The sequence below is a fragment of the Bactrocera dorsalis genome, chromosome 4 (assembly GCF_023373825.1).
Source record: "Bactrocera dorsalis isolate Fly_Bdor chromosome 4, ASM2337382v1, whole genome shotgun sequence".
In the NCBI taxonomy this organism is placed as follows: Eukaryota; Metazoa; Arthropoda; class Insecta; order Diptera; family Tephritidae; genus Bactrocera; species Bactrocera dorsalis.
The window spans coordinates 53,680,383-53,704,647 of NC_064306.1; the positions used below are offsets into that span (position 1 = coordinate 53,680,383).

The following is a 24,265-nucleotide window of genomic DNA, read 5'->3' on the forward strand; positions in this document are numbered from 1 at the left end:
TCCGCAAGACCAGTGCAGTGACTTCCAAATGAAGATCACAGGAATTACGGAAAACCTTCTTGTTCTGACAAGAAGATACTAAAGTTTCTTAGGGTTTTGTAAAAGTTAGTGCAAAAATGTCTTGACCACTTAGTGGGTGTAACATTCTATTTCACGGTAAGCTTGCTATCAGTTCCAGGGCATAGTGATATCCCTGTGAAACAGATGAACTAGCCAGAATAGGCACAGTGCTACAATTAGACTCCGGAAAATAAGGTATTTATTATTATTATATATCAACCAAAAATCATATTCGAACTGCACAATATCTATTAAGTTAGAACAGTGACGTGGAAGATATCTCGTATCAACCGACTAAAGGCTTAACATTTACAAAGGTAATGTTTTTGAGATAGCTGCTCCATGATGATCGCTACAATTCTGTTAAATTTCCAATTACCTAAAAGTTAAAGCTTTTTGGTCAGTCTGCCAGCAACAGTACCCCCAATAACTTTTGTGCTGGTGTTCCAAAACCTGAGGTGTTCCTTTAGAGACTATTGCTTTAAGCCACATTTGCAGGATATGAGTTGTCAAAAGTAGCTAAAAGGAACTGCATTACCAGCTACGCCCAAGCGAACTAACTCCTAAGCATTTTAATTTTCTTCATTCGTATATGATAATACCCAAATAACAGCCAAGTTTTCTATTAAAAATCTCCATCGAGTCGGTTTGGATACCAAAAGTGAAGGCAAACTCCAGGCCCTAGCCTAATTTCTTATACTTGTGACCAGAAAGTGATGATTTTGAGAAATTCTACGTTGCTATATAGAATATAGATTGACTTGCTTTGGTTTGTTTAGTAAGGTTGGGTGATTGTCTTATCGCTAGAAGATCGGAACTTCTTAGAAGCTTTATCTGCGAACTCAATGTTTTAGGATAGGTGTACAAAACTTGGATGATACGAATTCGTCGCCGTTAAAAAAATTAGGCTTACAGTTTATCGTTTTCAGGGAGGTCTCATACACGAACTTTATTCTGTCAAGAACTGTCGGTGTCGTCGTTAGATTGAAAATTTCAGATAAAACAAACAAAAAAGTCAAGTTCGGCTGAACCCTTCACAAAGCATAAGAGCTTTATTTTGATTTTGATCGGCCAATTTTTATTGCAGCTATACGCTATATTAGTTCGGTTCGAACCATTTATTTAGAGATTGACAACAGTATCCTTGGACAATAATCTGTATCAAATTTTATGAAGATTTCTCGTCAAATAAATTGTTTTCCATACGAGGACTTTAGTTTGAGCGATCAATTTGCATCACAACTATAGAATAGTTGTTCGATATCGCCAGTTCCTACAAATGATTAGCTTTTTAGGAGAATTTGTGGAAAATTTCAGATCGATATCTTAAAAATCTTTACAAATATATACAAATAACAGACCGATATCCGTATATCGATAAATCGACTCAGCTCCTCACTCTGATCATTTGCATATATAGACAGTCACAATCTATGACAAGGCTAGTTGGTCGAGCTTCACTCTAGATGAGTTAAAGGCACTTTGCTCAAATTTCTCACTATATCAGTTATTTTTGCAGATACATGCGAAAAAAGGATTAAAAATAAATTCTGCAATATTAAGTTCTCTTAGCTGTCATAAATAAGAAAAGATGATCTAAAGGCGGTTATGGAATATGCTTCGAAGAAGATGTTGTAAATCAAACCAAAATGAGTACAAGACCCTATATTAATTACCTAAGCTCTAAACAAAAAAAATTTGTGTAAAATATATCAAATACCGCTTTTTATAAATATTAATATCATGAAGTCCAAATCATGGACCAATCGAAAAATTTGCAGAAGATGACACACATTCATTTAAAGGACCCACACGCTTAACCCTGCGGCGGTGGTATGCACCACACATACAGTTAAATTTTATTGAGTGCCCTGCAACGAGGTGGTAAAAAATTTAAAAACTCCACCAAAACACTAAAATCGTTCATAAAAAATTTAGTGGCACTGAGTGCTGGCGAAATTCGCAAAAACCGCAACTGTAACTTTTAATGGACGCATTTAAAAAGCGCTGAAAAAATGAAAAGGGCGCAAAAAATTGTAAAACAAAAGCGGCAAGGCAACCAAATTCAGACATACACTGCTACATACATACATACGTTGTGTAACAATGGCTCGTACTCGCACTAAAAATGACCGTAAAATCAACAGTTGGCCGTCCCGAATTTTAGTATCGTTTTAAATTTAAACGCTCGCAAACTGGATTTTTTTTGTGGTGTTGTTGGTGTACTGGAATCTTTTTTGCTTCCGATGCGCTTTCGTGGCGGTTTTTAATTGAGTGTTACATTTCTGCGTACTTTTTGGTGTTGTTGCTTTGCTTTGTCACCCCGCCGTCGTCAGCAGCAGTTGTAAATACGCACATGTATGTTTGTACGCGAGAGTTTTTCTTGTTTTTGTGCAAGTTTTATTTTTTTAGTTAAAAATTTACGATTGTGCTGTGCGAAATTAATTTCATATCGATAAAAACTTGAGTTGTGGCTTAAAAACACAAAAAGTTTGTGGCCTTGTGTAGCATTGTACTGCCATTACATTGTTGTTAATCTTTGTTGTTGTTGTGTTGTTGTTGTTCTGCTGTCTCTTTGATTACATCGGATTAACGTAACAACTTGGCGCGTTTCAAATTTACGATTGTCGCCGCGCTGATTTGTTACTCGACCTCTAAAAAGTGATACCAAAATAAAAACGGCGGACTCACTAAAATTTACGCGAAATTCGGTAGAAAGTCTTACTAACTTGAAGGTGATTCATTTGCTTACTAGCGGGAGTTTAATTCTTATTCTTTTTTTATCACGTAAAGAAATTTCTTAATGAAGAGAAAGCTACGTTCGGTGGTACTCACGGTGGTTCCTGGAAATTTATTTCACAAAAATGCCGTCGATGACTAAGTGGAATATAATTTTTTTTTCAGGATTAATAAAACATGTGAATAATAAAAAAATTTGAAACAAATTCGCCGAGCAAAATTTAGGCCATTCACTCCACTTTAATACCCTCCTGAGAAACCGCATGTATCCCTACATTGTTATCAGCATTGCAGGTTGTAGATCAAATTACTGAACTAACAAGATTTGCAAAGTCTTGATTTGAAACTTCATTTGTTTTATAAACCGAATTTTCTCCATAATTTAGTTTTCTGTTTGAAATAATATTATTCTCAGCTTTTTTATTAAAACAAAAATCTCAAATCTGAGTATCAATCAATGTCGATGGTCCACTCGGTTTTCAAATTAATTGAAATCTATCTATTTAATATCGAACAGAAAGTCTTTCTTGTATCAAATCTTTCTCCTTATCCCTAAAGGTGAAGTATTTTCTTCGGCTTATCTAATATCTCGAAAAAAAGACTTTCGCTCTTAAACCTCAGAAGATAAGATAAATAGATGAGGATTGCATCGCTACCTTAGGTCTTTTGTGCCCTCTCCTAAGTCACAACGACCCTCATAGCCCCAGTATACTACTATCCTATTTGGAATCATGGATCCAAGGGCCTTTGTCCTGAGTCTGAGGACTTCTTTGCAGTCTAGAGATTGAGGCTCCCTGTCGTAGAACTCGCAATTTTCATAAGAAGCTAAGCCCATTTTATATAAGAGCTTCTTACAGTGGCCAATGTAGAATGCGACAACTAGCATGAATTTGTTCTCAAGGAGGTTGATTACATATTTAAACCTTCTGAGGTTGTTGCCAATGCCTATCTCTGACTACTTCTTCTTTGTGGAGCAGCTCCTTTATGGTGGACACACCGAGATAAAGGGTTCAGTTTCTACCATTTTTGTGGATGCTGCGAAGTGGGCGAACTCATCAGCCGGTTCATTCTCGGCTATACCTTTGTGACCTGGCAGCCAGATGAGGTGAGACTATTCAGTTCTCTACAATCGTCAAACCTAATTACAACATATGTAAGTTTTTGGAAAAAAGTTTCATTTATTAGTACAATAGTGAAACTATAATATGGGATAATAGTAAAACTATATTAGGGTACAGTTCGCTGATCGTACACTTGACACTAGTGAAGAGTTGTTTCGACTCCTTAATTCAGACAACGAGTTACTTAATGATTAAACCAGTTTAAGTGCCCTTAGTGATTTGCAGGAAACTTCGAGTGGTACAAAGCCTTCAAAAATGGTCGAGTGATCGTTGAAGACATGCCTAGTTGTGAACGACCTTCGACTCTTCAACTGATGAAAATATTAAAAAAGTGAAGGATATAGCGCTTGAAAATCGTCAGGCAAGCATTAGAGAGATGGCAAAATATCTCGAAATCAATCGTGAGTCCGTTCGAATGATTTTGGTGGGTATTTTGGGTATGAAACGCATTCTTGCTCAACTTGTCACGAGAAAGCTGATATTTTTTCAAAAAGAGTATCGTAACCAGATCTTTTTGGACATACTTGATCGTGCAAATTCCGGTCTCACATATACTTATGTATGTGAGAGTGAGAGAAAGTTATAAATGCCGGCGGGCCATGGGTTCATGACTTTGAAATGCAAATAAGTCAGCAATCATAGGAATGGAGAAAAAACAAGCTGAAAAAAAAACACGCCAAAGCCGCTCTAAAATCATCGTATTATTTGATACTCGTGGTTTGATGTATCATGAATTTGTTTCGGAGGGACAAACGGTCAATTAGAAGTTCTATTTGGCCATATTATTTAATTCGACAGCCGAAGGCCTCTGCTGCCAGTGCTGCTAGATATTTATTTGTAGAATATTAAGTATTGTACAAATAATTTATAAAAAAAAAAAAATAAAAAATAAAAAATTATTGAAGTAAAATTCATGGATTTTACACGATGATAATGTACCATCGTATCGACCCACGATTGCTACCGAATTTAAAGCAAAAAGCGCCGATTTGGCTCCGTGTGATATTTTTTTTAATCTCTTAGCAAAATTACCGCTCCATGGAAACCGTTCATAGTCGATCAAAGAGATAAATCAAAATTCTCTAAAGCAGCTGAAGACCATCCCAAAAAGTGCTTATGAAAAGTACTTTGAGGACTGCAAAAATCGTTATTAATCGTATAAGTCATCTGGTGGAGATTACTTTGAAGGCGACAAAGTTGAATAATTAAATATTTTGCGTTTAATTTACAATTTCCGAGTACTTTTTTGTCACTTGTATATGCATTCTCATTCTTCTAATAAATGTCCATACCCCGAAACAAGCCGAAAAGATTAGTATCAAATCAGCCAACAGAAACTTGAAAGTCAAAAGATCAACAAGCTACTAACTGCATACATGCTAATTTGCATTCACACTTTTAGCTCTTTGCCCTCAAAAATACACAGACAGGCGGGTACAAATGAGAATACTTAAGCACAAACAGCTGGTCTGATGTATTGTAAACCAAAGTAACGAAATCGTAAGACCATTAATTTCGTTAAATATGCTAACTAAAATGACTTAGAACCAGAAGAGAACACGCAATCACAGCAACAAAAGCAATAACCACCACCACCGCAATCACAAAGCAGTGCAGCCTCGAGCGTTGTAAACACAAAAGCTCAAATGGAAATAGTGTAAAACGAAAAATAAAAATAAAAGTTGAAATACCTGCAAGTTGAAAGACAATTGTGCTGCATGTTGCAGTTGCGTAGATCCAACAACAGTAAATGACAACGGCTAATGAACTACAACAGCTGGCAATGTGCAAAAGTCAAAATAAACATTGGCAAGCCTGGCAAAAGCCAACGGAGCGCTGCACTGTTGCAAGTATTTGCATATTCACCTTCATGCACATATACATATATGCATGTATGTGTGTGTGTTTGACTGCCTTGCTGCGAGATTGCAATCGTCAACAGTTGCTTTGTAGTTGCTTTTTGGGTGCGTATTGCACGTTTTTGCCTATAAGTGATTGCATTGCTGGACAAGCCACACACCCACCCACCCACACATTAACACAACATCCACACAAACACATAGATACGTTCGCTTTACAACGCAAATAAGTCAAAATTGCCTGTTGCACAGCTTTAACGGCCAGCAGTTACTCATACGCCATGTGTTACAGTTTGACTTGCTCTCATTTGCGCCATGTTTTTGTTGTATTTTTAGCGCATTTTCCACCAGCTCGCATTTTAATACTTTTGTTTATTATTTCAATCATTGTTGCTGTTGTTACATCTAAGTTTCGTTTTTCTTTTTAACTCCATTTTGCCGTCTTCTGTCATTATTAGCGCATTTGCTTTGCCAATAAGCGACTTTGTTTGCTTTGCAAAGATCAATTGTTGCCCATAAATTAGTTCTTTGTGCTTGAGTTATAGTTTTAGTTGCTTTTTCTTCCAATGCAGTGGTTAAAGTAGAAGTTATCTGACGTAAATTGACCTTGGAATGTGTGAAAGTTGTTGTTTATGCCCGCGCTGCGATTTGGATGATTGCAGGCAGAATTTAGTGTTGCAGAAAGTGGTGAGAGAATAGAAGGAGTGAATATAAAATGATGTACATCTCATTATTAGAGATTCTGGGTATCTCAATAAGCTTAGATGTTGCTGTATATATTGGATTAGAAGCTAGAAACTATTTTTTTCGGTCGATAAAACGAGGTTTTCAGATTGGTTTATTTTGTTTTTGCTTATCGATAAATCGCTATATACATACATGATAAACATTACTTTTCATTACATGATAAACATTACTTTTCTTACCTTAGTCTGCATGTGGTTCGAAAATTAGATAATGGCTATGAAAATGAATGCCTTAGAAATTCTACGACCGTAACATAACTTTAGAAATCGCCTAAACCTCAGAAATCAATCACGATATTAGAAATAAACACCCCATAAATAGTGCATGTGATATGTGGTAACTTACATCTAAAAATGTTCGAAATCGGTGCATGTCTTCTTTAGTTTCGATATAAAAATTGGTTCATGGCTTCGCTAGTTTCGGTATACTAATTGAAAACAAGGTTCCAGTGCTGTCATTGGTGAAAGTAGGATAATACTCGTATGAAATAAATAGTGTATCTGACACGGGGTAACTCACATCTAAAAATGATCGAAATTGGTTCACGCCTTCTCTAGTTTTGGTATACGTATAGAATATGTGATATCAGTGCTATTTGTTGACTTTCTGGATTTTTAAATTTTTTCGCCTGTTTTCACCTAATACTGATAGCCATATTACAATCCGTTTTTGGTACTTCTTTCATTGTTTATTTTGTACTGATGAATGTCGGAGCTCAAAGCTTTCTATTGAATTACTCGTAACTATACCTTGAACAGGGTATATGAATTTTGGCACAAAGTATGTAACATTCAGAAGGAAACGTGGGTTCTATATAGCCGTGCTCGTCTGTCTGCACTTTAGTCTTTGTGATATTGATCCGAATTTTTGCACACGTCTTTTTCGCTTTAAGTAGCTGGTCATTCGTCGGAGCCACCGATATCGGACCATTATAGCATATAGTTGTCATACAAACTGAGCGATCGGAATCAAATGCTGGTATGGAAATCTTTTTCATTTGACGAGTTATCTTCATGAATTTTAGCACAGATAATTTTCCAATTTAAGGTTACAATCTCCGAAGAAATTGTTCAAATCGGACCACTATAGCATGTAGCTGATATACAAAATGATTGATCAAAATGAAATTCTTCTGTTAACTTTTTTACTTGACAAGATATTTGACATACGTATATATTATTACTCAAGGATTTCAATAAGAGCTCTGCAAAAAAGTACATTCGCTGCCAATTTGTATGGAACTATATTTCTTTTGCTTAACCACCACGGGCACGCTTGTAGAAGTCCCTACGCTGATATCGACGGTTCTCGAGCATTAATCGACCGATACTACTGCAATTCGACGTTCGCTATTCGTACGAAGTTCATTACTCGTCGCTTTCTGGTTGGCATAGATCATAGGCTTGACGTAGCCCCACAAGAAATAGTCTAACGACGTCAAATCGCACAGCAGAGGCGGCCAATTGACTGGGCCATTTCGTGAGATAACACGTTCACCAACTTGGTTTTCAATAATTCGATTGTGACATTCGTTGTGTGGATGGTGGTGCCATCCTGTTGGAACCACATATTGCCCAAGTCTATATCATACAATTCAGGCCAAAAATATTCAGTTATCATTAAGCGGTAGCGTATCTGATTCACAGTAACGTACTGGCCTTGACCTTCTCGGAAAAAGTACGGCCCAATGACGCCGCCGACCCATAAACCGCACCCAACCGTAATTTTTTCGGGATCCAATGGTGACTCATAGAGTACTTGTGGATTGCTGCCTAACCAATAACGCATATTTTGTTTATTGCTGAAGTCATTCAGCCAGAAATGAGGCTCATCAGGATAATTTTCAAGTTGTCGCTCGGCCCAATTCACGAACATACAACGATGCTGGTGATCAAGCGGCTTTAGTTCTTGTAAGGATGTAGGCCAAGGTTTTTTCGCAAACAACGACGTCACGGAGAAGCCCAACGCTTGAAAACGACGTGTGAGCGACTAATTTAGGTCTTCCTCAATAGATGCGCTAGCGGCAGCAATATTTTCGACACTACTGACATTTCTTTGTCCCACTGACACGGGAACATTTTGTACTGTGCTTGTGGAATTAAAATTTTCTACTAGACGCTTAATTGTTGATCTGACAGGACGACTATGACGACCATAAATTGGACGTGGCGCTCTTAAAGTTGAGTTCACTGACTTCAAATTTCTGTAGTAAATATTTAATAATTTTGACTTGTTGTTAGATCGTATATCTTTCTATGATGAAATGATAAATCTTTCTGAAGAGAAATGTCAAAAAGGCAAGAAAGAATAAAGTGTCGGTTGCTGTCCCTATCGGTCTACTTTGCAGCGTCGCTATTGAAAAATTCCAAACTGTTACCCTACCTTTAGTTTTTCTTAAAATGACATACCTACCAATTTCTTGAACGCGAATAAGCATTATTTAATTAAAATGTTATTTTATTATTTTTAAGATACTTGTATTATGTTTTTTCTTCCATTAGCCTTATCAGACTTAATAGAAATATTTACGGAGTTATTTCTTGTCCCAAAATTGGATGCTTGAAACCGAATACCCACAGCGATTCTTATCTTCGCCTTTTACATATTGTTTTCATATCTATTTGTATACATATGTATATTTTTTCGATTTTATTTCGCTTGTTGCTAATGAATAAATTAATGTGCAGCAAATTTATGTCACACAACTCGGGCGGCAGTCGCCAAAAGTCTTCCTCCAAACACTTATCTCATTCACTTAATCACAAATTAATTAATAGTTGCTAAAAAGCTACGAAATTCCGCTGATAAAAAACGACCTGTTTCAACTGCCATTATTTTACGAGTGTTAAATTGATTTCTATTGGTGGTTTTCATAAGCGCAAGCGCATCGGTTTGTAAGATATAAAAAAAATATGTGAATAAAAATCAGCTATGAGCATATTAAAGAAGCACACAACAAAACAAAAACTAAAACAAAACAAAAAAAGTCTAAGTGGCCAGACTTATGCATATTTATGACATGTAAATATGTACTTAAATGTCTTTTGTTTAGCATTATTGTATGTTTAGTATGAATGTTTGTGTGTGTACAACAATTTGCCACTCACCGAACGCCCATAAATAATTAGGCGTAGCGCAGCTGTCGTCGCAGCAGCAAAAATAGTAATAATGATAGCAACAACAAGCAAAAATTAATACTAAATAGCCAAGGAGTCCAGCTGTGCGCGCTTTGTAAAATCTGTCAATATTAATTTATCTAAAAAATTTTGAAAATCGAGAGTGTCGTGGCGTCGCTGAGCGATTGAGCTTTTGGCGGCATCGGCAAATGCCTCAAATATTTTTATGGCCCCATTTAAATTAGTGTCTAATTGTCATTGACGAAATTAGCGGCGACCCATAAATGTTGCCACAGATTTTTATTTGATTTTTTCTCTTTCATTTTTTGACTTTTATTGCATTGTTCATTAGGAACGGTAGCAGTTGCTATTATTTTTACTTTTTATGTGGCGATTTTGTTGACTTCATTTGAGAAAAACAAAAAAATTTATGTTTGTAAATATTTATGGGTTCAATTAGGTGGCGCTTTAAAAGTATAACCTAAAATTTATATTTTTTTTAAGGTTAAGGCGTGAGTTTCACAACGCTTTTTTAGGAAGAACTAAGAGAGGTCGTAGAGTTTCTCAATAATTAATTTTTTTTTTAATATGAGGTCCTGTATATGCGAGGAAATATATTTATTCTCTCACGTTTTTAGTATTTTTTAATTACATTTTATATATCAAATTTAAATTATTTGTACTTCTACTCACGTTTGCATACACGATGATGATTCAGTTTCTTAGTTGGATCACGGTAGTAGCCTTCCTTGCAATAATGACAGTGTCGTCCAGTAGTAAAGTGCCGACAATTTACACAAACTCCGCCAGAGATACGTCCGGAGAGCTTGAATAGTTCCATATTGAAGCGACATTGACGAGCGTGGTTGTTGCAGTTGCAGACTGTAAACATTAGAAGAAATGCAGTTAATTAAAAATTTATTTAAGATAGGGATTTACTTATATAAAACTTGATATACTTATATACCATGAATAATTCGATGACTACTCATAAGCATATCTTTCCATCTGACAAAATCGGTTAAAAACTTCCAGCTTTTTAATCACTTTATACATATACATATTTATTAATGGCTGACTGGTCTTCATCTGGGTCCTATCCGCATAGCCTAGGTATTATGATAGTATACCTTCAGCGGTCTTTCGATAATCTACTTTAAGGAGCCTTATTTTTGTACTCCCGCAACACCTAACGATTGCCTATAATGCTCTATATGAAGATAGATGTAGAATTACTTGTATAAATGATAAGATATGCGACTTCGCTAAGTATGATAACTATGCCCCTAAATGTATGCTTCAAATAGATGTGTGACTTGGGTAAAAATTAATTATTTCCTCGTTAATAATATCATGTTCTCATTGATATTTAATTGTCTTTCCGTTTATACTTTTTTTGGAAAATAATCTTTAAGTACTTAAATAAATCGTTTGTAGATAAAAAATTCTTCACAAGCTCCTAAATAATCTTCTTGTGATAAATATCAACAAAACATGACAAATGTTTACCAAACGAAAACCACAGATGAATAAATCCACAAAATAACATATAAATCACTTTATAAATATATTTGTTTAGCATGCAAATGTTGAGTGATTGACACCCGAGGCAACCCAACCGGGAGTAGCGAATTACTATGTATCGAATTCCTTAGGCTTCCTGCCCAAAACAAATTGTCAAGCAAATCCCTTAAATAAATATGTTTTTTTTTTTTCTAAAGAATACGTAGAACTGTTTGACTTTTGCATGCTGTCAGTGTGGCATTAGCTGTCATTGTTGTTGTTGGCAGCACTCACATACCACCGCACTGTTGGCATTTTTAGAATTTTTTTCCGCCTAAGCTGTTGATAGCTTTGGCATTTAATGTTTGTTCCCGTTAATTTCCCTAGAGTGTAATGTGTAAATCTCTATTGGCACAACAACAACAAAACCAGCAACATGAAATACCAGCAGAAAAACATGAATAATTGACAGTGTTGCCGCCATTGATGAATGTTTAGTGATTAGCATTTAGTGGTGGCGAACCACGGCCCCCTCGCTGCAGCTTTCACCGAAAAAATAATGGCCGTGGAGCTTTTGTGGCAAGCATTTTAGCGTTTTATCTCACAATATTATTTTACTGTTATTTATTGTGTAATATTTATATTTATCCGGCCTGCCACATTTATCATAGCATCGTTTAATGGCCACAATGGCGCGCAGTCTTTCTGCTTGGCCCTCCGGATTTCTCTTGGTATCACCAATAGGGTGGATTTACATTTCTTGTATCGCGTTGATTTCATTTTTTCACATTCAATGTACAAATTTATTCTTATGCAAATTGCGTTGGCTATCGGTGGCTAATCAATAGCGCCAGCGCAGCGTAACGTTTGACATAATAACGCGATTTCGATTGATTGTGAACAATAAAAAGTAGAAGTGTGGTGGAAGAGAAGAAAGTAAAGAAAAGAAAACCGCAATAATGGGACCAGAAATATGTAGGAAGAGGCGTTAAGTAATAAATAATGATTGCTTTGGTAATTTAGACTTTGAACTCAGGTGCAAATGTAGGAATATTTATTTATCTCGTTGTAATGATTGCTTTTTGTAATTTTTTCTTAGCCATTTATGGAATGAGGAGTTACTTGAACGAAAATTATTTAGAATAAATAACGTAATATATACTACTGTGATCAAAAGATAAGGTGAATAAAAATTTCCTCCCTTTCAAAATAATCCTCGTGCGATAAAACGCACTTTTTCCAACGTTTTTTTTTCAATCGTCGAAACTGTTGGAATAGCTTTTTTTGCCTTCGAGACCATTTCTCTTCGGTTTTTAACTCCTCAATCGTGTCAAAACGTCGATCCCGTTTTGGGCCTTTGAGTTTGCTGAATAGCCAAAGGGTGGTTGCGGAACGATAAGAGTCGAGCTTTTGAGAAAAAAGTTACTAAAAACCAATGCAGTATGCCTTTCTGGTCAAACGTGTACCTTTAAAGAAACTGGGACGCATAAAAAATATTTTTTGAAGAGAGTTTTGGCCGGTGCAAAGAATTTATGTTAGACCTTACTTTTGGATCACAGTAGAATAATTTCGATAAGGGCGGGAGTTCTCACACTACTTATCTGGATCAAGGTTGTCAATGATCTTCAAACCTTCTTTTTGGATCACAGTAGTATAATTTCATTACGGGCGGGAGTTCTCTCGCCGCTTATCTGGATCTTGGTTGTCAATGATTTACAGAAAAAAGCTTAAGGAAGCTGGCAGCCGAGCGATGGTTTATACAGATGACGTAGCTCTCATGTTTAAGGGAAAATTCCTAGATACAATGTATGAGTTAACTCAAGAGTACCTCAGTTGTCTCGCCATTAATTATAATAGCTGTATTTGTTCACTAATAAATATCAATTCCGCCCTGCGAGCAGAGTTAAATATTATCTAGACAGGAAACGCATCGAAATAAGAGCAAGGATAATAGTCCTTTGACTCTATGAGACCATAGTTAAGCCTATAATGTTCAATGGAATAGTTGTATGGTGGAAGGAGCTGGAAAAGACTACGCCTACAAAGAAATTAGTGAGCATTTAACGAATAGTTCTCATCAGCACTACGGACCATATCAACTATGGCACTCAAAGCCTTGCTGTACATTACTCGTCGACATAGCCAGAAGGCGCTGGTCGCGAAAGTTGCTCTCAGACTAAGATAACCTGGGTAAGGAGATAACTGCCGGCCTGTCCCTAGGTAATCTGTGTGCACTTAGATTTCATTCAAATACTTGGACTACAAGGTCGCAGAGCTTAGCACTGCCAGTATTTTCTCTACGCCCACACCTTCGCCGGAAGTATAGGAGGGAAGGTGTTGCTGGGGAGAGGGGCGGTGATCTTTTTTTACAGACGAATCAAAATCCGCGGAGATGGTTGGGGGAGAAGTTTGCCAGTTGTATAAGCTGCTTGGAATAGGATGAGATAGAATCATTACAACAATTACTTTCCGAATGTCTCGCCTTTTTTTATCAAAGCATAAATAACTCGGATCTCAAACTTTTAGACAACCAGATGAAATGGCTGAAACATAAATTAAGTACCTAAGCAAATTGTAGGTAGCTTCAATGCGCTATGTCGAGAGTTAATACCAAATTACAGCAGTTCTTATCCGGCTTCACAAAGGACACTATTTAGAAATTTAACTGTGACTCCCCGACGTCTTAGGGGATCAACCATCTAACCTAGCTTATCCTAATCCACTGCATTGTCGTCTTAAGTAATCAATCATCTAACATATACTAACCCATTGCATAACCGTTTCACAATCCCTTTCTTAGTTAATATATTCATTAGGTTTTTGAAGAAAAATGTAAAAATACCTGCGAATTTAAATCTAGCGGAACAATAATGGTCAATAATGAATTCTTATATGATCTAATATGTTCATCGGACACCCCTTGAATTCGGCGCTCTAAAATGCAATATATCACACAGTAAGGCGTTCCAAAACATTTCATGTTAGATTAAAAATGTAAACTTAAACATTTCTAACGCATTGACGTATGCTAGATTATGTTTAAATAGCAGCGTTAATTAGCTTTAGCACCTCTATTTATTGCAGGCGAAATTCCTCAGACATTTCATGCGCCTGCCACATTGATTTATGTTTTTCCAGCAGAAAATATTTTTCAAAGTCTTTTTGTTGTGGCGAAACACCTTTTCTCAACTAAATGCTATACTTAGTGGCTGGCTTCATTCATATTTATTTGCGTAACTTCTTCGCTTGCCATAATTTCTGTGCCTGTTTACCTTTTTATAGTTTACAGCCGGCCGTTGGAGTGCTAATTGCTTTGAAAATGCTTTTAAATGCTCTTTGCAAATTGTTAAGGTACACACACACTCCACTGCAGCAGACTTTTTGAGCGAAAAGGCGTCGGAAAATGTTTTCAAAACTATTTAGTGGAGCATATTAGTTTGGTGGCAGCTGTTTTTTTTAAGCACCTGCCAGTTTTTGACATTGAAATTTTGCTCCGATTTTAAATATTTATTTTTACAAATCGTTGTTTTTGTATTTGCTTTCATTAATTATGCACAAGTTTGACTATTTGAACTAGTTTTCAGGCATTGTTATGTAAAAATCAATTATTAATTAGACTGATTCCATTACTTCATGTAAGTTTTCACTTTCATTGCGAGAAGCGAAAGTTTTAGCACCGCATCTCATTAAATTGAAAGGTAAAAGCTTGTTAAATCAATATTTGTTGTAGAGCATGTCATATTGAGATGGCATTAGCATTAGGCTAACGAAAATTGAATTCAACTCAAAATAAAATGTTCATTTAAAGTACAAGATAACTTCTGATTGTTGGTTGGTTACATATCTGAATTGTGGGCGCTCATACACCATCAGTTAACTTCTCTAAGTGCTGTAAGACCCCTATTTGTGAGTTCAGTATAATTCCATAATGTTTCACCTGAACGTAAACGAGTCACAGTATGATGCCGACAGATCCTTTCCTTGAATTCGGAATACTTTCTCATAAATTTACTTAATAAATGTTTCTTAAGCGAGTTTTGATAACCAAGAATATATATTTCTCACTCTCTAACGCTGTAAGCAAGCAAAATTATATTATTTTGCATGAAAACAGAATCGCAGAATCCACTTTTTACTTTTGAATCTCAGTGATCAAAAAATCAAATCAAATCCGGAATTCCTCGGCAGATATTTTTGGAAGCTATATTAGTTTATGGTTTGTGGATTCAGAATTCCGTAGAATCTTTCTCTCAAAAACTCGTAACACTGACTCATCAGATGTTGTCATCGTTCATGCCTCTGCACCATATCTGAAGACGGTAAAAATGAGTCTCTTAAGAGTTTGGTCTTTCTTCGTTGAGAGAAGACTTAAGACCTCATTTGGCTATTCAGACTGAAATACTCGTAGAATCTGTTGGCAAGAGTTATTTTAAGTTGGATTTCAAGGCTGACGTTGTCGTTGGTGTTAATGATGGCCCCTAGATAGATAAAATTATCTACTACTTCGATGTTATGACTGTCAACAGTGACGTGGGAGTCAAGAGGCGAATGCTACGACTGTTTGTTTGATGACAGGAGATATTTCATCTTGCCCTCGTTCACCAACGTACTCATTTGCTTCCCTTCTTTGTCCAATCTGGAGACAGGAGAACTAACAGCGCGGTTGTTATGGCTAATAATATCGATGTTGTGACCTTTTCATTGGGGGTGTATTTTTACGTAGCGGGTCCCAAACCCCAGATGGGGGTTTTCTGCTTCTCACTTTAGTTCGCCTTTAAACGGATGTTTTTTGGCTACCTTGAGGATACTTTGTCTAAAGACCGTAAGTCGTGAGCTGCTTATATGTGAAAGAGTCGTTTCTGTGCCAAGTCAATGGTGCCCAGAGAACTTTTCTCACTTGCGTGAATTTCTACACTTGGATCCATCTTCCTCTGAAAATGGCTTCATCCCCCGGTTTGTGTGACAGTACCTTAATAGTCACAACGGCGCTTTCATTCTGATTATTTTTATGTCAAAAATACCCCACGCTATAAAAGGACAAAAGTCGAAAATATCGATAAAGTAATAGAAATCCTCAAGTTCGACCGTCGTGAAGGCATTGTTTCCGGGAGGCCGTTATCCAAAAACCAGAAACAGACTTCATGAGCCGAATTTCCATCCGTTAATGGCTGCTGACTCGCAACAATATCGATCCATTTCTGAAGCGGACGGTTACTGATGATGAACAGTGGGCCACTTACGACCACTTCAGGTCATGATGGTCGAATCGTGGTGAGCCAGCACATACGGTGACCGAGCCATGTTTGACGGTTTGCTATACTATATGTATAGTGGGGTTGATTGGGAAATCTTCTAGCAAAAACTGCTATCGCAAGGCCCGAACATTTGGTTCAGACATGTATTGTACCGTCTGAAGCTAGCAATAGCCCAGAAGCTGTCAGCTTTAGACAATAGGAGAGGAATTGTGCTCCAAAAGGATGGTGTCTAGCTATACATAAGTATCGTAACTGACTTGCTTGAAGCTTCCTTGGTTGGGAAGTTCTCAGGCATCCACCTTATAGTCCGGGCTCTGTACTAAGTGAATGATTTGTTGGTGGAAAATTTATCTCAAAAGAAGCTTGTGAAAATGTCTGTTCCAATATTTTGGTAATAAGAAGGAGTGTTGCTATGAGAGTGGCATTTTGAAACTGCCTTCAAATGGCAACAAGATATCTAACCAATGGCGCAAATAAGGGATTTCTTTTCACTAGACCTTGTACTTGGAATACATACGAGGGCTAAAGTTTGAATACTGTTTTGTCGCCATAAATTTTATGTCATACTTCAACTTTCTAGTGTTCCATACGTCAGGAAGAGCTTAGATAGTTTGCTTTGAAATATAGGGAAAGCTGTAAACCGTCCACAGCATTATGTTTAAATGAATATAATTTAGTTCATATAGTACATTTTAGATGCATTCAAACTAAATATATGACTATCCGCCCTTAAAATAGATCGGTTGGTCGTTTTGGAGGTGAAAGCTCTGTTTTTTTATATGTTTTTTTTTTTAAATTACTAGATTACACTTAATTAGGAATAACAGAATTTTTAAGATACTTCAAGTGAGACAAGTGAGTCACCTGTCGTTGAATTATCTTTATAATTGCATTATGATTTCCCAACTAAGTTTAGTGGGTGTGTTGTGAGCTTTTTGTTATGCTAATCTCATCGCGTCTAAGAAAATGTGAAAGCTTTGTAGTTGAGTTATTTCTTAGTAGGTGCTTTTAAATGTAGCTACTAGTGTGTGATTTATTAGTGACTTTCATTGTAATTTTACTAATCTTAAGAAATTTTTGAATTTAAAAGTTCGTTTCCGTTCAAGAATGGATGGAAGAAGATATATGCCTCAGTTTAGAAAGCAAATACATCATGTTTTGTTTATGAATTCTAATAAATTTTTATATCCACAAATACATTTATCACAGTCAAATAACAAGCGCGTAAGCAGCCATGAACCATCTGTAACCAGAAGACTAAGAACTGTCTCTCTTACGGTAGTTCGAAAATGTTGTAAGTACCAGCGATTAACGCCACATGTAACCTAAATTCGGTGAAAGAGAATCTCAACAATATTAAAGTGGGAGTATATTTCATAGAAAAGTAAAGAAATTGTATATTTTGAGTAGACTTTTGACAGTTTAGAGGTGTTGGGGGGTAAATAGCAAAGTTTATTTTTTTTTATTTTTTTGAGTAGACTCTTTGACTTTTGACAACTTAGATAGCAAAGTTTCAAGGTGTGGATCAAAAATTAAATTTTTGTTCTTTTTATGTAATTTATGTTAACTTGCAGCAAAAATTAAACAATAAATACTTTTCTCTAAACTTTCAAATATTGACTTAAGCGCCCTATCTAAGTGATAGCTTGAGCCTTTTGTCTACAAACAAGCTGAAGCTGGAATTATGTACACTTCACACCTGCTAACAACACTATTTTTATTATTAAAGCAGCTGGTTGACATTCTAAGTTAGGTAGAGCAAGCAACAAAATAAAAACTTTTCTAAAACAACAACAAAAAACTTTTGTGAATCTCATATGTTGCAAGCAAATATTAGTTAATATGTTTGTTGGAACACAACGACAACAATAATTCTACCCAAAAAAAAACAACAATAAATATTCACGATAAAACTTGTAGAAGAAAATCGGGAAAAAGATGAATAGAATAATGAAAATAATAAAATTAGAAAGATAATCTGAGCGCGAAGCGCAAAGAAAGAGAGAGTGCTTCCGAGGGAGCACAGGTGCAATCTGCAACGAAGCCACCAACAGCGTCGACACGCCATCGTAAAAGTTTAACTGATTGCTTGACTTACTAACTGTCAGTTTCAATGGCTGCTTGCTTGGCTGCTGGCGTGACTTGACTTTATCTGACGCGACTTGTTCCAGCCATCTGGTGGCTTCGTGTGAAATGGAAGTTGAATTCGTGTTAGAAATAAAGAAGATAATTAATTTTAATGCGTTAATAAAGATCGATGCACCAACAAGATGCGCAGATATGCATTAGCACACATACATTCACACAAACATGTATATATTTACATATGTAAATAAGCAAGCCACAGCAGCTTCTATGTTCTGCTTCTATGTTTTTAGCTGGTGGCACGCTAAGGCGCTGCATGCCGCGCTGCCAATCTGAGTGGTTGTTAGACGACGCTTGCATCCAGGTAAACAGTTCTTTGAATACGTGTGTAGTATACAACAAAAACAAAAAAACTAAAAAAATGTAAGAGAAGGTAAAACAAATATTTAAGGAGAAGCAGGAAAAGCCAGCCACACAATGAAAACAAATGAAAGCGTTAACTATAAATCTTCATTAAAGAATGTGTTCTTCTTTTCTCGTTCTCCGTTTGGTCGTAATAAAAATAGAAATATAATAGAGATCTTTGATAGCTAGTTAACTTTGTCAGATAAGCAAATTAGAGCGCACTAATAATTCTAACTTACAATGTAATTGTTAGTCTTGATACTTTTTTATATTATGTATACGCAAAAGCTATTTTTTAAGTTCTGAATGTACTATAATGTAAAAACTGATCTCAAATTTGTTCGGTACGGCGTTGAGGGTTGCTATTTTTATTTGACTTCCTTTTTCACCACAAAATCAAAAAGTGGATATATACGACTAACCAACCCGGCTCCCGGAGTATCTGGCGAATCTCTATCGATGTGTGTGTCCTGGCGTTTTCATGATGGAATAGAATTCCTATCTTTTCAGCATCAATTCGCAAATGAATATTCGATACATGAGGATTGTCATTGGCATGAACTCGTGGGATACCTAAAAATCAGGCTTATTTTTGTATCTAGCGGTATATAAATGGTATAACAGGTTTTTTTGACAATTTACAGTTCCTGGCCAATAGAAAAAGGGTTGTATTATGATCGGACTCGGCAATTTCTATTTGATATATTTTCTTATGCAAAAATTTACAGAACGGAATAGACTAAACTGAAATTACAAGTCATTGGTTAGATCGTGTGATAGTCGTTGTCTGATTTGTGATAAAATTGTATGGAAGAAGGTGACATACAAACGTCTAGACACTTTCTTCTTATATTGTGCAAGATTGAGGTTTTAGCGTGCCGGCAGTCTTACCTTCGGCAAACTAGAAGAAATAACCGAGAGAGACATTGGCAGCCGCAACAAATTTGTAATCGATTCAAAGTGCTTTCCATATATGATGGTCTTTGTGTTATATTATAGGAGTTCTAGGTACTACAATGAGCTGTTCAACTGAGATCCCTATTTCGAGGTAGTTATAACGTAGTGAGTGAGAATTTTTTTTTTCAGTGATACCATAGTATTATGAATATGTATATATCTGTGTTAGCGAACTCTTTGATTGAACCTCAATTTCTTAATCAATTTTCGTGTAGATGATTATTCTCGTACTACCCAAAAAAGCTCTGCCCAAAAAATTCCATTTGTTTGTGGTTCGATAGGTCAATTTCAATTTAAGGGGTTACATGGGCTTACGGGTTTCAAAAAAATTATTTTTTTTTATTGTCTCATTAAATTGTGCGCTCGAGGCTAGCTCGGCTAAGTTCGCCAATTTTAAAGCGGTTTTTCTCGAAACTTTGTTTTTGAAGTTGGTTGGCAAGATTTATAATATTTTTTCCAAACATTTCAGAATTTTTTGGTTTCCAAGGAAATTTATGTTATCCCTTAAGGGAGGAGCCTGATTTAGAAGCTTCAAAAAATCGATTTTTTTGTTTAGATCTCTTTAGAAATAATCTAAGAATATGTCCTCAAAGGTTTAGATGAGGATTTAAAATATTTTCGAATCTAGAAGGAAAGTAGTGACCGAGCGTGTAGCAGATATATGAGCGATTGGGCAGAAAGCGAAAACTTTGACGCGCGGTTTCTCGGTTTCTCGGTTTTTCACTTTTACGATTTCTCTTAATTGGCGGGCAGGATAGAAAAAAAACTAAACGTCGTATGGATTTGGGGCAAAGTTTATTAACTTTGGGCTTAAATTATCTTCTAAAAAACTAAGAACTACTATTTTTAAACAACATAAACCACTTTTTTTCAATTTTTAAAAAATTTCTAATATTTTACACTTTTTTTCGGAATTAGAAAAGAAATTATTAAAAAATATGAAGCTCTTTGAATTTTTTGTTTCCGATAGAAATTGCGACCTGCACCCTGCTTCCCAAAGGAAGAATAGCAAAGATTTCGTATCCAAAAAAATTTTTGAATAATGCTTAAATATATAACTATAAACCCTAGAAATTTTGAAGCCTCTAAACCGAGCTCCCCTCTTAAATAAAATATTGTTTTATATTATATTCGAAACACTATATGAGAACAATTCGATTTATTAATTCTCATCCCCAGCTACCGAGTAGCCGATCTGATATCTAATCTGATCTGGCTTATCGGAGACACGCTTGGGCTTAAGGATTCCTGATCATGTTTTAGTTTTTCTTTTTTATTTATCTATATAATTTATTAAGTTTAATTTCTGATTTATTATGTGTCCAGCCTTAGTTTTGTATATCCATAAGATTTATTGTTCTGAAATTAAATATTCAGACATATGTATTTTCAAAATGAACTGAAAAATATACGATTCGATTCTGTGCTCTTTTTATTGCTTTATTCACCCCTCCCTTAGGATAGAAACACATTTTGCACATTTAGTAAACTTTTGCTTACTATTGTTCACCCTTCTATGTTTTTTATTTTTGATTTCCGTTTTAAGTGAAATTTAATGATTGTACAAATTTACAAAGCAATAGGTAATTATGGCAACTTGAGTTGATTTTACACAAATATACATACATGCATACATTTGGTTGGCGACATGCAACAAAATCTTCATATTTTGTTCTGGGTGTGATTGTATGCCACTTAGTAAGAGTATTTGCTCGATCCCATATAAATATTTGCCCACCTTGCATAGCATAATGTGACATAGCATAGCACAGTGTTGCGTGTGCTTATGTGTAGATATGTATGCTAGTTTATTAGCTTCAACAACAGTTGCAGCTTTGCTCCATTGCACTTGGCAAATGTCAGCCGCCAGTAATGACGTTTACATTAGACGTTTACTCACTTTGATTAATGAGCAATGAGTGCTGTTGTCACAAACACTTGAACGATCCAAATAATGTTTGGGAAATTAGAGAAAAACTGAACTTGATGGTGCGCCACTTTTGTGAATGGTTCTGTTACACAGTGAGAAATGTTTGATTTTTATTATTTTATTTCTATATTATTTTATTTTTAAAAGTTGAAATATACATTTTTATTATTAGGTTTGGTTTTTAGCAATTTTAGAACTTCAATTTTGATGATCTTGAAATGCAAGCGTCGAATGCTCAAATTAGAAGCTCTTTGAAATGTTCGGAGACTTCTCACAGTTTTATCTGTTTGGGTGGACAAGTCAATATTTGCGAAAGAACTATCGCTAAGTTTATATTTCAGCTTCAAGTCTGCGAAGTCTGAATAATAAATAGGTTCGAGGGTATATTAAATATTTCATAGAAAACTTTTGATCCTTTCTGCCGCAGCTAGTGAATAGAGTAATATGTGTATGGTTAAAAACTACTTAGACATACATCCGTTTTGGTCCTCTCGCACGAAAACAGTCTCTAGAGATATACCAAGAGTCAAAGTTTTCCGATCATGCAGGCTGGGACCGTTAAGAAACGCAAGTTTCTGAATTCCATATTGAAAATTCGAAAGATATTCCGGAATCTAAAACATCTGGTTTGTCATCATCGAAAATGCAGCTATTATTTTATTTTAGCTGAGAGGGTATAGTACATGGAGAAGTCAGTTATATTACAACATGTACCTTGAAAGCTTTTCCTTTTTAGCTCCGCTAATTTAAATACAATTTAACTCATTATGAGTGCCTAGATGAACATAATTAAATTTTTGACGGCTAATCTTCCTCAATGACCAGTGTTTGTCGATGTACGAGTAATAATGAATTTAATCCGGGTCGTAGATCACTCCAAGACAACTTATGGGAAAGTCGTGCTAAATCAGTTGTTGTTCCGGATCTATTGATGCTGTGCGCAAACTGATATTCCAAGATGGTCATGTGACCTATGGTGTGATTGAGACAGCTATAGATATTAATGGAACTAACATACATTCAATATTGAATGAACATTTGACTGTATAAAAAATTTGTTCACTTTGGATTTTAGATAATTTGTCGATTGATCAAAAAAAGGCTCATGTCGATTGGGCGAGAGAAATGTAAACAAAATACAATAGCGGTGCTTCGAAGCATGGTTATGACATCGTGATAGGTGATGAATCGTGGGTTTATGCGCATGAGTCCGAAAGTAAACACCAGTTGGCTGCATGGATGTTTCAAAATGGGCCGAATTCAACAAAAGTTGTTCCACGAAGCACTTTAATGAAATGGTTGCCTTTTTTTGGAAAAAACCGGAAATGTCGGAACTATACCACTAGATCAAAGCAGAATAGTTTCTGAGGGTATTCTACCATTTATTTGCGAGTTGTCTTTCAAGAAATCCGCAAAACGAACGGCCGAAGACGCATCACTCTTCACCACGATAATGCTAGCTCTCTCACAGCGGCTGAAACAACTGCATATTTGAGCACTCAAAACACAGATTTGATAGTCGTTCCCCGTATAGACCTGACTTGGCACCGAATGACTTCTTTTTATGCCCATTCGTGAAAAATTAAAAAAAGATGCCAATGTTTTTCGACACCTGAAGAGGCGGTTGATGCGTTCAAAAGGCATGTTTTGGAGATACTTCAATCAGAGTGGGAGAAGTGCCTCGATAATTGGTTCAAATGCATGTAAAAGTATATAGATCTTAATGGACAATATTTTCAAAAACAATAAAGCGGTTTTCGATGATTAAAAAAAAACCTACTTGGATATCCATTCAAAAAAGTGATAGAAATGTTGAAAAATCATTACAAAAGAATATACTCAGTACTTGATCTCAAGATCCAGTGATGATTTCTTGGATTTTTCCAAAACTTAACCAACTGCAGTTGGAATAAATTCAAGTTCAAGTGAAACTATAGAAGTATAACCAGTAAACAACCATAGCACTTCCGAAATACAAGGTTGTTTGTTGTTTTTTTCTGTCGAAATCGTAGAAAAGGTTTCCTTGCATCATCAATCCTACCTATCAATTGAAGTCGGGTCTCTAGTATGTTGAAATCGTACACACAAGTATTTATGTCAACTGAGAAAAGTTCTCTGAGTTCATTTCACTTGGAAGTGACCAGAAACGCTTCCTTCTGGGTACCCAAGTATCTTCTGTGTAACCAATAAACATCTGTTTGAAGGCGAGCTAAAGTAAGAAGGCCCCCACCGCTAATTAAAAGATGAAAACATCGTCGGATGAGAACCTTTTATGGCTATAACCACGTGAACGGTGTCTGCCCCAATTAATTACAAGTAGAAAAAGAAAAGTCCAGCTGTTGAGAAACTATGCTGATGGTTAAATCGTAGGTGCTACGAACCCGCATGTCATTTTATGGTGACGGTATCTTAGACAAACCCTAATTTTTCTCAGTGAACTCAAGCAAGGCCCTTGCATACCAAGGGAGTGCTACTGTATAAGCTGGAA

General features: G+C 36.0%; 1 protein-coding gene across 3 annotated transcripts in view; it reads right to left on the reverse strand.

The window, feature by feature from the left end:
* LOC105228810 (netrin-B) overlaps positions 1–24,265 on the reverse strand; it is a 590,578-nt gene that overhangs the window by 53,632 nt on the left and 512,681 nt on the right. For all 3 annotated transcript variants that reach the window (XM_049455353.1, XM_011208786.4, XM_049455355.1), the window contains exon 2: positions 10,336–10,524. In XM_049455353.1, the coding sequence (XP_049311310.1) occupies positions 10,336–10,524 (189 nt within the window). The remainder of the gene's footprint in view (positions 1–10,335; positions 10,525–24,265) is intronic.